General features: G+C 52.1%; 3 protein-coding genes across 3 annotated transcripts; 2 read left to right on the forward strand and 1 right to left on the reverse strand.

Moving 5' to 3' along the window:
- Positions 1-239: 239 nt before the first annotated feature.
- PG998_009568 (uncharacterized protein) lies at positions 240-2,072 on the forward strand (the record flags this gene model as incomplete). Its single annotated transcript, XM_066876384.1, has 4 exons — positions 240-349; positions 531-676; positions 746-1,386; positions 1,449-2,072. The coding sequence occupies 4 exons, from the start codon at positions 240-242 to the stop codon at positions 2,070-2,072; spliced, it is 1,521 nt and encodes a 506-aa protein (XP_066728540.1).
- Positions 2,073-2,689: 617 nt separating this feature from the next.
- On the forward strand, positions 2,690-3,334 carry PG998_009569 (uncharacterized protein; the record flags this gene model as incomplete). The annotated part of the gene is made up of 1 exon (XM_066876385.1): positions 2,690-3,334. The coding sequence occupies one exon, from the start codon at positions 2,690-2,692 to the stop codon at positions 3,332-3,334; it is 645 nt and encodes a 214-aa protein (XP_066728541.1).
- Positions 3,335-4,020: 686 nt separating this feature from the next.
- On the reverse strand, positions 4,021-7,213 carry PG998_009570 (uncharacterized protein; the record flags this gene model as incomplete). Its single annotated transcript, XM_066876386.1, has 3 exons — positions 4,021-4,638; positions 4,698-5,994; positions 6,054-7,213. The coding sequence occupies 3 exons, from the start codon at positions 7,211-7,213 to the stop codon at positions 4,021-4,023; spliced, it is 3,075 nt and encodes a 1,024-aa protein (XP_066728542.1).
- Positions 7,214-14,723: the final 7,510 nt, after the last annotated feature.

Genomic DNA, 14,723 nt, shown 5'->3' on the forward strand with positions numbered 1-14,723 from the left:
ACTGCCTTGCTCCCTTGTAATTTTTGAGAAGACTGCAACCGACCTCATCGCGCGTGCTTATATACCAACCAGGAGTGATGGCAATGAATCTGTCTCCCTCTACCTCTTTGGATGACAGTTTGGCTCAGACCTATCATAATATCGATCAGGATTGCATTCCAGGAGCCAACAAGCCCCCCTCAGCCTCGGACAACGGTGTCTCTCAAGTACTCAGCCCTTTATGCCAACAGACTGTCATGATGGAGGCGGTTTCGATAGACGAGAAGTCAGAACCAAAAGAACAACAAAGATTGCCACTTTACAAAGATAGGAGGAGAAGATCGGTTTTCTTGGGCATTTTGCTGGCTTGGTTCTTCGTAAGAGTTTATTCGTATTCCATTATTTCAGTGCGAAAGTTTGTGCTCACTTCTTTTTCGTTTGCCAGAAAGGATTTGATGACTCGGTCATAAGTACGAACCCCCAAAAGGTCATGAAGGCGTAGTCTATCTAACTCGGGGGCATACGATAGCCACCATTGTTCCAGCTCTCAGCCGCAAGTTTGACGCACATGATCTCATCGCCTGGTTCGGTGCCGCCTACTTCTTTCCGCAAGCCTGTCTGGCAATAGGTTTCGGGCGGCTCGCTGCAGTGGCCAATATCCGAATACTCGTGGTCATTGACGGCATGTTGCTCATTGGTATGATTTCATTGGCCATGGCACTCGATATAAGCTGACGAAACTTTTCACTCATTTCTTGTGGTCTAGTCGGTTCAATACTTTGCATCGTAGCCAACTCGGCGCCCATCTTTATCCTCGGTCGCGCCATTACCGGTTTCGGGATCGCGCTCGGCTTCCCGCTCTGCGCCACGGTTCTCATCTCCATCACCTCTCCGGACGAAAGACCGTTGTATATGGCCGGCTGTGTTGGCGTGGACGTCATGAGCCTGGCCTTCGGATCGCTTCTAGGCGGCTTCTTCGAGACCGATATTAACTACCGCTGGGTCTTCGCGCTGACTGTTTTCGGCGCCGTCCTTACGGTGGTCTTCATATACCCTTTCCAGCAGCCAGATCGCCCAAGCGACCAGCTGTCGGCCTGGCAGCACTTCTATCGCTTCGACTTCTTGGGGTTCGCACTCTTCCTCGTTTGCAGTATCTGCGTCCTACTCGCTCTACAGTTGGCGACCCAAGGTGGACGATGGGACTCAACTCCCGTCATTGCATTGTTCGTGATGGCCACGGTCACATTGCCCCTTTTCATAATTCAGCAGCGTACACACTGCCATCCTGACGACAGGCTGTTGCCTCGTGGGATATTCAGCAGAGATATGTCCTTACTCCTAGGATTCGGGTTCTTTACCATGTTTGCCATGTACAGCGTGTACTATTACCTTTCGACATACTTCCAGGTACTACTTCACACCCCGGCCTGATTCTATGTTCACTGTGATACTGACTGAGATCTCACCAGTCTGTCCTCGGGCTCTCCTCGTTCGATACAGGCGTTTGTTTGTTGGCATTTTTCGTCACTTCGGGGGTTGCAAGCCTCGTGACGGGCATCAGCACCGAATTCGTGACTTACGCGAACACCATCATCATGACTGGCGGCACTCTAGCCTTAGTGGGGAGCGTCATCCTGACCACACTGGACCAGTACACTTCCCAGATAAAGGCGTCCCTCCTGACAATGGTGTCGGGGTTCGGGTTCGGGACAGCTCAGACGCTGGCGGTGGTTTTCTCCCAGAGCTGGGTGGCCGAGCACCTCCAGTCGCTGACAGTCTCCATTGCGCTTACGATGCAGCTGCTGGGCGGGACACTGGGACTCGTCCTCGGCGGCTCACTATTGAACTTGCACATTCATGACGGGCTGCAACCTCTGAAAGGTTTACTGAACGGTACCCAGGCAGCAGAGATTTCACAGGGGTCTCTATCGCCCGAGCTTATGGATACTTTGCCCAATTCTGCGAGGGAATGTATCCACGTCATGACGGCTCAGGCGGTCCAAAATATATTTTACACAGCGACAGGAGCGGTTGCATTGGCTCTTTTGTTCGCAGCATGTATGAGATGGCACAGGATCAAAACTGACTCCTAAGGAATACCAGAGGCCTGTGAGGAAGTGTGGTTTCTAGTTAATGTCTACATTGGTTGCACGCTCCCACCCCCTTATCCGGTTGGCAGGTCTGAATTCTGTTGGAGCATAATTGGGACATCACCCTGATGTCCACCTTAGATGTTTTAGTCGCACATCCTCCTAGACTGGATCGTTGTTTAGAAAGTGCTACTCTGGTGCACAACTCGGGTAAATACAAGATGCCGTTCTCTGATAGCCAAGGACACACTGGGAATAGGGGGGACTGAAGTCGAAATGCCCGCTTAGGTAAGCACGCCGGGGTATGATAAGATAAGCGCCCGCCGCCTGCCGCTTCTAAGCCAAGCTTCGTCATTGGCCTCGGTCAACCAGTCAGTCAATCGATCGTACATCCCACTGCTGGTAAAGTTGCCGCCTAAAAGCGCCCAGACTGTCGACCGTTGCGAGTCGCATGTCAATTAGACTACAAAGCATAGCAATGCAATCGCGACAACCGCGGAGCCATCACTGACGATTCATCTCACCACCGGAACGGGTATACACACCGCATCTCCCTCCATCTTGCGAACCCCACCACGACTGAAAGGCCGAAACCCCAAGTACGCATACCCACGCCCACCATGAATCGCCTCTTCGGTAGCGGCACCAAGGCCCCCAAGGTCTCGCTGCAGAACGTCATCGACAGCCATGACAACCGCGCCGGCAAGATCGACGTGCGGATCGCCGAGATCAACAACGAGCTGGCCAAGTACAACGAGAAGCTGTCGAAGCTGCGCGAGGGCCCCGGCAAGCAGGCGATCAAGCGGCGGGCGCTGGACCTGCTGAAGAAGCGCCGGGGGCTGGAGCAGGCGCGCGACCAGCAGACGAGCCAGAGCTGGAACCTCGAGCAGACCCAGATGATGCAGGACAACATGAAGGGCGTCATGGCCACCGTGGACGCCCTCAAGACCACCAACAAGGAGCTCAAGAAGACGTATGGCAAGGTTGACCTCGACAAGATTGAGCGCCTCCAGGACGAGATGGCTGACCTCATGGACGTCGGCAACGAGATCCAGGAGTCGCTAAGCCGCGGCTACGATGTGCCCGAGGACGTCGACGAGGCCGAGCTTGACGCCGAGCTCGAGATGCTCGGCGCCGAGATGGAGGCAGAGAGCAGCATGGGCATCGACGCCGGCGGCGTCCCCGATTTCCTCAAGGACGAGGTCCCCGAGTTCATTGACGAGCCGCCCGAGGCTGCTGGCAAGGTTCAGGAGGCTGCCCGGTGACCTAACCTCCTCACTTGGCCCCGAACAACAACAGCAACGGCCAATAGAGGATGTTCCCGGAAGACGAAGAAGCGATATGGCGATGAAGCTTTTGGGCGGGGATTCTGGCCGTTGAACCCGCTTTGGCGATGGTGGTTCATGATTTATGCTGCGTTTCGGCGTTTGGAGGATGGGAGGGGGGCCTGCTCGTTTTTGTGCTCACCAGAAGTCACAACCTACTTCTGTTGACGCTGCTCGCACTTTCATGCAGTCGTTAGGAGCGGGGACATGTTTGAAGGCACGCAGAAGGCTGGCGACAACTTCGTATACCAAAACAATTCAACCTTCACTGTTTCACTTTATGGACGTCATCTGGAAGGGCTCCCCTTAATACTGAACGGTGAAACAATTTACTGTGTCGTTGAGGATCTTGAGTTCATTTCAGTCATAACAATTCTAATTAATTAACACGAAATCAAGCGCTCGAGGAAACCAGTGCCATCCTACCCCCCTTAATGAAGCCACTCACGCACAGCAGTGCCGACGTAGCCATAGTTAGCCAGGCACAGGGCTGCATACTAATACAGATACTCGTGACAGACAAGCGTCCCAAGGACGAACCCGTCCCTCATGCCAGCCAGTCATGGCCTAGACCAAACAGCTTAATCCGCCACCTAATACACTGGTCGGAACGTTTCGTCCACCGCCTATTCTACTGGGCCGAAGAAGCGGCACGCCTCTTCCAGCTCGGGATCTCCATTGAAGAAATCCCAGCCTACAATGGTCGAGGTCTGGCTGCAGCAGACGATGCGCCGAGCATCGAATTGCAGCTTGAAAACTCTCGGGTTCTGGTCTGCCGGGGCAATATGGGGGTGGTGCTGGGCTGCAGGTATAGGCGCCTGAGCAGCCGTGGACATCGCAGCAGCTATGGATGTGACTGGCTGGGTCGAGGCAGTGGGTGATGCCAAAGCCCCAGTGGCCGCCTGCTGTTGTGCCTGTTGCAAAGCTCCTGCATGTTGAGCAGTACCGCTAGCTATAGTGGGCGGTCCAGCAGATGTTGAGCCAGCGGGAGCTGTGGTGGTTGAGCTACTTGGTACTGGTGTGCCAGTGGTGGCTATAGCGGATCGAGTACTCGATGCCTGTGCTTGGTTTCTCGATCTGCTGCGGCCTTGCAGCATGGCGCTCAGGCGTGAAGACGAACCATGTTGCATGCTGGGTGGCGGCGCGGCAGAGGATGATGACGATGCACCCGGCGGTGCTGCAGAGCTAGGCGGACCTGAACCACCGGGGGTGGTTGTGCCGTAGGCGTGGTAGATCGCGCAGAGCTAGAAGACGATGGCGCTGCCGACTGGTGCCCAGGCACAGTCGTCGATTGGCCAGATACAGCTTCCCGGATACGATTCTGAGCAACTTGAGCCTGGACCAACGCATTCGCAACAATCGTTCGAAGCTGCGACCTGTTTGTCGGATTGGGTTCACGGTCTATAGCTGTCTGCAAGTGGCTGTGGTAGGTCAACATGGTCGGGAAATTGAGAAGAGTGCTATGGAGTGCAGTAGGCCCTTGAGGGACAGTTAGGTCGATCATCCGGGTATAGGAGGTGTTGGTCTGGGGTGTCACAGTGGCGTGGATAGGATGCTCAACATTCGTGGCATTCGGTGTCTGTTGCATGGCCGGAGGCGCACTAGCAGGCGGTAGCGGTCTCGCTGGTGTAGCTCTCATAACCATCGGCCGAGAGGGTCCGCCTCCTGATGAAGGCGATGTCGCACGGGCGGCGGACGATTGTCGCAACGCAGCTGCAGCTGCATCCTCCTGACGGAGTGTATGCGCACTTCTCCAGACGCCTTCCTTATCTCTGCGCCAGATGATGATGGTTTGGTCGTAAGAGCCCGATACGATTCTCCCGTAAGGACCGCCACCGCCGCCAGGAGGTAACTTCGCTCCGTAAGCGGTGATATCTTCAGGCCGGCGGCTGCCAGCATTGAGGGCCTTGCCCCGAACGTTGTGTGTATCTCCTAGCCGGCCGGACTCGACAGCTCTGAAATATTCCTGGTCAACTTCCCTGGCAGTCTGGCGATCTTCCTCGGCGCTATAGGGCAGATCTGCAAAGCCCGCCTGAACAGTACGCACGAGATTAGTGTGGGCACGAAGGCTTGCGACCTCTAAGCCGGTCTCACGATCGAACACCTTGACTTCGTTATCGCTGCTTCCGCTCACGATGCGCCGACCATCATACTGCACACAGGCGATCCCTTTGTTGTGTCCAAGGAATGTTCGCCGGCAAACCTGCTGAGGCCAATCCCAAACCTTAATATGCCTGTCCCCACTGGCCGACACGATTTCGTTGCCACATATTTGCACCGCATTCACTGCTGCACCATGCCCTTCCAGGCAGCCGATTTGGGTGTAAGGTGGTTTGATAGGCAGCTGGCTCAGCGCAAAGTCCTCATGGTCAGGGTGACGGATGTTTATGGGTACAGGGCTAACACCATTAACGTTGCCGTAGCCCAAGTCGCCGGCACGCAACGGCGTTCGATTGAAGATCTTGATGGTTTTGTCTTTGGAGCAGGTAACGAGAATCCGCTTATCAAACTTGACGTTCAACACAGACTCTGTATGCGCTTTTCGAAGTCGCTGGATCGGTTGGCCCGTAGAGAATTTCCAAAGAATGACGTCCGAATCACTGCTTCCCGACACAATCAGATCGTCTTCGGGGTCAGACTCGAACTGTAAGCACAACACCGAGCCGACGTGGCCTCGGAGGGAGGCCGCACGAGGCGGCGTGTTTGCATGTTCCATATGCGGATAGTCTGGTCCCGGCTCCCGCTTACAAGATATTCCGAGTTGAACTGCAAACTGTAGACGCATTCCCCATGACCTTCTTCGGGGTGATTTGGGTGAGGAAATTGGAAGTTTGTGAATTTTCCCGTCTCCCAGTTATACTCCAACCGCCGTCTCATAGCATACAACCATTGCCAGTTGATCTTGTAGCGTTGGTCCCTGGAGTCGTACGTCCAAAGTGACGAGGTCGATAGTGATGGTAAAGACATCGAAGGTATACGCGCCGGCGCCTGTTGGCTCCCATCATCATCAGCCCTCGCCTTGCCTTTGCCCTTTATATCGGCACTATTCTCCGGGGTCGTGTGACCGGCCGATTCGGGCATAGGACTGGGCGACTCCATCATCATATGGCCTAGGTGTTGCGCCACGCTAGCTGTACTTTTAGAAGACGAAGTGCTGCCGTTGAGCGCCGGGCCGCCAAACAAGCTTGTACCAGCCATCTCCGTGTCATCACCGTCCGTCCTGCCATCGTTGTCGATGTCCATAGCATCGTTCTGGACAGTATCCTGCGGTGTTGGGTCCGAGATGGCCCGTTTCTTGTGCGCGTGACCGTATTCCGAAGACCGCAGCCGTTGTGGGTGTATCGCGTTGGTGTTCGAAAGGCCTGCATTCATTCGCTCCTCGGCTGCGGCGATCTCTAAGGGCAAAGCGCGCCACCCTTCCAGGTAGAAAAGCTTCTCCCATAGTTTGCGATCCACGGCCAGTTCGTACCAGCCTCGACAGCTGCGCGCGACGTGGATGAGCGAAAGGGGATCGAGATAGCCGAAGATCTTCAGGCAGATTTCCGTGGGGAGGTAATCGACAAAGTCTATATACAGGCGCGGGTTCAGTTGCTTCAGCACGATGTCGGCGATGACGGTGGTGGGCAACTCGCTGAGAATAGCCATGGCTAGCTGGGTTTTATGGGCTACGGACAGCGTCGAAAGTCGAGGGGCCAGCCATGAACTGAACTCGGTCGGGGATTGCAGGCCGCGCGGTAGAGCGAGGGCGTTTGTGTCGGCAGAAAGTGGATGCTCGCTGTAACCCTCGTCGGGCTCGGGTGCAGAAGGAAAAGGTTCCATCCTGTTGTTGTTGGGATGTCGGGAAGAGGATGTGTGGAGCGGAGGGCCAGAGGGCCAGAGGAAAGGCGAGGACGTATCAGCCCGCGCGCGCCGGCGAGTCCACGGGTTTTTAGGTTTGAGGCTGGACGGTATCAACCGTTGTTGTCGGCTCCCAGGTTCTATTATTAATACAAGACAGGATGTCTCGACAAGACTGTGGGGTTGATGATGGCGCAATGACAATACTAAAGACGGGAATCGCGTTTTAGGCCTAACAGGCAGCGATTTTAGTCCTTGGGTGCTCGGAGGAAACGGTCCAGAAGCTGAAATGAAATCGGACGGGAACAGTCAGACAGGGAAAGGGGAACTAAAGGGGGTGTTGCCTATTGTTTTTGTACAATGAGACGGCAGTGAATGGATGCAAGTGATAGGCGGTTTACGATCGGATTGTATACGGCTCGACCGAGAGAGCCCGCCACGCTGATGCCTTTCCCGTCATGCAACACGGGAATGAATGGCCTGAGGGGAGCTGGAGTTGAATGCTAACGGTGCAGATGGCGGCGGATGGAGGTGGAGGCGTCGAGGTTCATCGGCGGAGCAAAGTACGTGTACGTTCAGACGTGTACCGCAGGCTTTAGGTACCCATGCATTGCATCAGACGTTGAAGTGCGATAGACAGTAACGAAGGAGTCCGCACAGGCAACGTGCCAAGTACGCGAACGAACTGCAGCCGCCTTCTGCTATTAATTGCCGTATACCGTAAAGTTATACTGTCATGGCAGAAACCGGTTTCAATTCGCTTGTAGTGAGAATAGGCTCATGCATCCAAGTGTGGAGAGGGTTCTTGTAGCCGCATCATGTCCTGAAAGAGACAAGCCAGAAACAGGGAAGGGATGGCGAGCTTCCTTGATGCCCATTGTACAATTGTTAGCACATACTGGTTTGCAGTCATCGCTCGCCGTCATGGGCGCCCTCAATGTTACCAAAGAACATGAATAGGGTAACATGCCTGCATGCTGTTCTTGTCCTTATTTCGATCCGCCAAGCCAGCTGCCATGAATCGATTTGCCCCTGCCAACTCTGGCTTCAGAGAATACCCAACGTCACTCACTCTACGGCATTCCTCTGCTTCATGAAACACTGGCAGACTTGCATTGTCAGTGTTTGAATGCCTTATCTTGCTTGACTTGGGGGAAATCGTCCAGTGCGATGTACATGGTTTTGTAGGCCTTAAAGCTGTCCGATCGGCTCATGGCGGGGTCCGGAAGCACTGGGGAAGTTTAGTCTTCGAAGGAGACATCCAATACTCTCTCCCGCTACTATATAGAGGACGATCCGGATAGCAGTATCATCATATCAAGGAATGTGCCGATTCTCAAAGAGTCGTCCAGGTTCCTGTGTCCGGAGATCAGGGTTATTTGGAGGGCTGTGGCAAATACTATGTACTTTAGCATTCAATCGTTATTCATGTCATTGTGATGGTGAATGTCCCACATGTTGGTTCCTGGCGGCCACCTTGAGGACAACGCTTGGCCTATTCATTCTTGCTCGGTTTAGGCAAAGTATTTCTCCTATGTCTTCTTGGCCAATGTAAATACATCAAGTCTGTGGTTATCAGCATTACCGCTTCGTTGATCGCATTGCAAAAGGCAAGGACCGGGCGGGTGTGATTACCAAGCCTTTCACTTGTGCCATCATCAGTTTGGCATCTACTTCAAAAATCAATTACAGCTTTCGTAGCAGAGAGGGCCCCATCCACAACAGAGTACATAGAAACACGGCTATTAGCACATGCTATTCCGTTATCACTTGAAAGTATTACCCTGATAGACTGCCATGATTGGCATGTGAGTGTCAACACTCTTATTTAAGGCCAACGTTGCGGCTAAGATTTCAAGTGTCTATAAGGGTTGGTAAAGGTGATTTAACATAGCGAATCATACATGAACAGCTTGATTCAAGCTGGCTATGAACACTTACAGTGGATGTGGCTATTCGTGAAGTGTAGTGGTCTCCATCTCCGCGTGGCTCCATAGTCGAGGCGGCTATGTTGACCTTATCATGTTCATGTTTCTCAAGCCAGCCAAAAAGGTTGAATTGTTGAAGGAGGTGACCTGAGCGATCCTGGACGAAAGAAATTTATATCACTGGATGACTTGAATGAATATTCATCCGGGCCTCAAGATGTAGTAGTGGAAGCCAGCTTCGAACCGATATTCGTCCATCTTACCTTCATGTGATATTGCGTATTCTCCCAAGCACTGAGAATACGTCGTCTTTTCAATGAATCGAATTTAATGAAACAGGTTAAGGGGCAGGGGCAGTCAACCCTCAAGGACTCATAACGTATTGTGATCGACAGTATGCGTTACCTTTTGATAACAACATGCGATAATGTATACACTTGGACACATTCATTTCGCATCTGTATAATTGTGTAAGCGACAGTGAAGCTGCTCATATCTCTTCAGATATATATATATATATATATGAAGTCCTGATCCAATGATCCCAATCCGGTGTAGGTCGAAGACAAAGCAACATAGCTGCTGGATGCATCTCGCTCAATGACAGACGGCTTAGCCAATTGTCTTATGTATCATCTTACGACATGCATACATCTACCTGTGGTCGACACTTCATATATAGTTGTAGACAAGTAGGGCCGAAGAAGCACATATTTTTGCTCGTCATGCCGTATTTGGGATTACTTTACTGGGTGCAGTTATTATCACCTCGATATGCCTCAACTAATGTTTGATTCACAACCTTTAGGATGTTAGTAATCCCTAATGACACATGGATGCGCCTCATGTCCTCTCACGTAGATTCCTTCGGCCCCAGCCAGCCCTGAATGTGTTAAACAACTGAATTATGGAGGCTGGCAAATGCATGGTCGTGATGGGCATCTGCTATAGTCACCAAATAAGAGGTAAGGCGATGTTTCTTATACGCCAATAACGAAGGACCCCCCCAATATAAGAGCTGCGTGAGAAGATGCTATCGCCTAGTGGTATCATATCACCATAATCTTGGTTCTATGCGCCGGAGCGAAGTTCGACGATAAAATATTAATGCTACTGGAATATAAGTACTTGGAGAAGACCTGTGATCTACAAAACATCTTTGGCTGGCTAAGTTTATCCCCCACTATCTACATAAGGTTGCCGTAGAACTAAACGACGGGATGGGATTCGGGTACCGGCGGCACACGTCTTAACCAGTGAACGAAATTCGGAGACGCCTGACGGAATTTACCCAATCTCTGGACGAATTACGTAGCGGTAAACTATATCGCATACGACAAGCTTCCGGGCGAAAGAATGCCAAAGAGAAAACCCGCCGTTGACAGCAATACCGTCTCGCCTCCATTGCGTACAAAATTGCCGACCACGCCAGCCGCAGCAAAACTGAGTAAATAAGATTGAGCAGAAAATAGAGTAAATGGAAAGTTACGAAAATGATCGATCTTCCAGAAGAGGGCCTTGGCGAAACAATTATTCTTCGGATTTCCAGACCTTCCACAATAACTAGAGATGTGATTTATCAGTCGTTGTTATGCTCTGTTGTCTTCTGCTCGTTATCCTCTTGGCAACCACTTGCCAATAACGACTTACTAAGCGGCTTATTTGTTATTTAAGAGCTTTTGGTGCGGTAGTAATCTTGTCCATGGCCGGAAAAGGAAGCATAGTCGGGCATATGCTACCTACAATGTACGATCTGATCGACGCTGCATGGGATGGAGCACGGCACGGCAGGGGGAGGGGGAACGGAAATAGTCATTTGGTGGGTTGCGATGCGATCAATGCCTACCTAGCCAAGCCTCTGGAACAAGAAGAAGAAGAAGATGGCTGTCGCTATGATGTGCCATCTGAGAGGGTGCGTCAATGCGAGAGCCTAGGCTAGATTATGCAGCTGCTCACAATGCTCGTACATACTAGCGGAACATAGTCTGTCGGTGGGATCATGCACGCTCCAATGGTTAAAAGTGAAAGCAGCCAGACTGCTAGACCTACCGTTCTCCAGTAGTAAAGCAATGTATAGAAAGCATGTTATTGGCTCTATCCTTGGCACGCTATCGTACTGGTATGTCTCCGGCAGCGAATGGGAATAGCACATCTCAGTTGTTGGCCTTGAATAAGGTTACCGGATGCTTAAGACATACTGTACTTATGGGACAAAACAAGCATGTAGCAGAGTCGTGGGTATTCTCAGCCCTGGACTCAGTTAGAACCACTATCTTCCACGGAAGGAAGTCGGGTCCGAGAAGAGGAGGGGTTACATGCTACTTGGTGGTTCATGTTCTGGAAGAAGTAACCAAGGCCTCCGTTTGCGGTGGAATATTGTACTACTGCGATTGCATGAAGGGGCTGTTTCAAAACCTTTCTAGATCAATCCTAGGTGCATATTTGATCGGATGGTACGGAGCAAAGGATGTTGTTTTGGGCAAAGCTCGATGTCGAAAGAAGCAGTGGAAACATGCATGGAAGCACCGGCAGAAGTGTGTGCAATACTCGTACCGGCTCGGGTTCCCGCAGGTACGAAGAAGCTCCATAACGTGTCAGTGTGTAGTGCCATCAAAACTACTACAAAAGTTATTGTTCTTATTGTATGGTGTTGCATAATGGACACATGGACTATGAACTCGAAAGAGGAGAGCTTTATGGACATACACACAGATGGAGAGAGATGGAGAGAGCATTCATTCTGCCTCCTCTCCCTATCATCTTGCCAGTTCTATCTCTCTCCATGTCCATCTAAGTATTTCTGCTAGATAAGCAGCCCCGACTCAGCCATCGGTATAGATTTTGGGCGAAGCTGGGTGTTGTGCACCCTCCCCCATTAGCCGTGATTTCGCTTCAACAGATGTCGTATCGCCAACCTCCCACCACTTTCCAAAAGGCTTGCTTCTGACTTGGCTATTAGTGTTCGTCTTGAGTTAGTAAGTGCGGTGGAGTTGTAACGGTGGTGGAACTCGACTAGGTTGATAAGCTTGGGTATCATTCCATTCGAAATTTGACCACCGAAACCCCTATTCAAAGGGACAAGTCGGAGGAGGGGCTGGAGCTAATAATAACAAACCGCTAAGTAAGTACGTCTAGGGCCTGGTATATTCCGCACGAGCAAGGAAGAAGCAGACAGGCAGACGAATCCCCTCACAAACAACACGTTTATAGCACATGTGTGCTGCCAATGTGCACCGAAAAGAGGCCATGGGGTGGAAAAGCCCCCAAGAATGACGTCGATTATTCCCTACTGACCGTTTTCGTCTTCTTGATGCTCTGGGTGTTACAGGCCGTGGCCGTCGGGCAAGGATTACCCCACCTTGCCGTGTGAAAGAAGCTCTGGCGGGCCGACCATGTGTGTGGGAGTTATCTTGACTGATCGGCAAGTCATCAGGTCTAAGAAGTAAGGTGTGTACAAGTAATGTATGTGCGGCGGCGATGAGAGTATAAGTAGATTTGTTTATCAATGCCAAATCATTTACTCCAACTATCGCATGCATGCTCTTTATTTGTGTGCCAAGCGCACCTGATGATGGGGAATTTGGAGAATGCGCTTGCATTCCAACCAAGCGCTCTGGTTTGTGGCCAATGAGTGATCGCGGGGTCTCGTCTCGAGTCTTTTTTTTGGAGAACAGACAAGACTCCGTACTTACATACTTGCACATAGTAACAGTTTGGTCACGACAGGCACAGGCTCCCGGCGCATATGGATATGGCGAGGGGCCACCGCCAGACTAGGACTGCATTGCTGCCACTGCTGCCACTGCTACCACTACAATGCAATGCACGCTGACCATGAACGAATCGCGATGAGCTGGCAGAAACGGTCTTGCAGTGGCAGCTGACGATCATGGACGATTCGGGTACAATGCTGTCGCTCCCTATTGTTGAGGTATCGCCGGAAGTTAGGCCAGCTTGGGAATAGTGCGAACACTCGCTAATTTGAAACATCCAAGACCCCATCACAATCAATGCCCAAAATGCGAGTAGCCTGCCTGACCCCCCAGGAGGCACACTTACACGCTTCGAGAGCGGGTGTAAATAAGAGAAGGATCATACTGTGAACGTGTTGTCAGATGTTATTAAGCAGTTAGCAGCTAGACTTGCCAGCCGGACAGCACGTGCTATGTACTAGACCGGCTGGGCTGTCTCCGATCCGACTGAGGATTGCTGGCTGGATTCGTTGGGAATGTATCAACCAGGAGCGGTGGAACGAACAAGACAGCTTCTGCATTGGAGCTGCCAGCGGCAGTATTGATCTCAGAATCCAGCCTGGAAGTGAAATGCCGAGACAAGAGACAGCTATATTCTGATGTAGTCGAAGACAGCGAACGCTGCAGGTTGCAGGACCTATGGAAGAAGTGCATCAATGGAACAGCACCAAAACAGCCTTCAAGCCTCTAGGCTAGGTGCCATCTACAGCGTGTTAGGCCACCTACCTAGATGTTAGCATGTAGCATATTGCGATAGTACGGTAGATATCATTGAACGTTGTCAGTGAAGCCGTCTTGGGAGGCAGAGAAAGAAAGACGCAGGATGCACAGTGTCCAAGCATCGTACGCCTCCATTGTCCCTGTCCCTGTCCCTGTCCCTCTGCCCGCCCGCCCCCCTACCCCCGACTGACGGTCCATCCCATGCAGGCCACCCTCCACGCTTCAGCAGGTGGGTTGGTTTCTGTGGCCTTGGCTGCACCCAGACCGGCAGAAAGGGAAAGAAGGCCCAGAGGCTGGCTACCTTTACGGTACACAAGTGACAAAGCCAATACCCACATCCACATCGCTGCTGTACACGCTACTGGGCTACTGGGCTACTGGGCTACTTGGCTACCTAACACCTCAATACAATCGGTCAAGACATCCATCCCCCAATTCCAGATTTCAGGGACGCTGGCATGAGCCTAGTAATGACGGACCGTGGTAGACAGCAGCACTCGGTCGAATATCCACTTCCCATCTATCTGATTTCTGACCAAAGCGATCCAACCCAACGGCCTGAACCACCTGCAGCCGCCCGTCCTTTTGAAAAATCCAGCAAAGACGTGGGGAGCTTGGAAAGTGTGCCCGAAGTAGCCCGACCTTGCACACTGACATTGGCCGCCTCCTAACCGCCGCTCTCGGTCACCTTGCCTTCCACGTTTCAAGTTCCCTTATTGGCCTATAGAGACTGCCCTGCGCAACGACACCATCATCGGCAGAAACACGAGGAAACTTTAACTCGCTCGGCCTGCGAAGTCCTCCCGCCAAACATAGCATTCAGACAGACAAGCACGACAGAAGAGAGAGACGCTGGGAAACCAAACAACCTCACCGATTCCCTGCGGACAACAAGGGACCACGGGCTCGACCACCCAACCCAACTTGACGTTAGCCTTGCAGACGACATTCGAAGGGGACGACGTACGTCCGAGGACGACGACAACGACGACGACGACGACGACGACGAGAACGACGACGACCACTACCACTACCATTACCATCACCGCCGCTGCTTGGTGCTCCAGACTGTTCAAGGCCACGCGTTTGACG

The sequence above is a fragment of the Apiospora kogelbergensis genome, assembly GCF_038363985.1.
Source record: "Apiospora kogelbergensis strain CBS 113332 chromosome Unknown utg000006l_segment0_segment0, whole genome shotgun sequence".
NCBI classification, from domain to species: domain Eukaryota; kingdom Fungi; phylum Ascomycota; class Sordariomycetes; order Amphisphaeriales; family Apiosporaceae; genus Apiospora; species Apiospora kogelbergensis.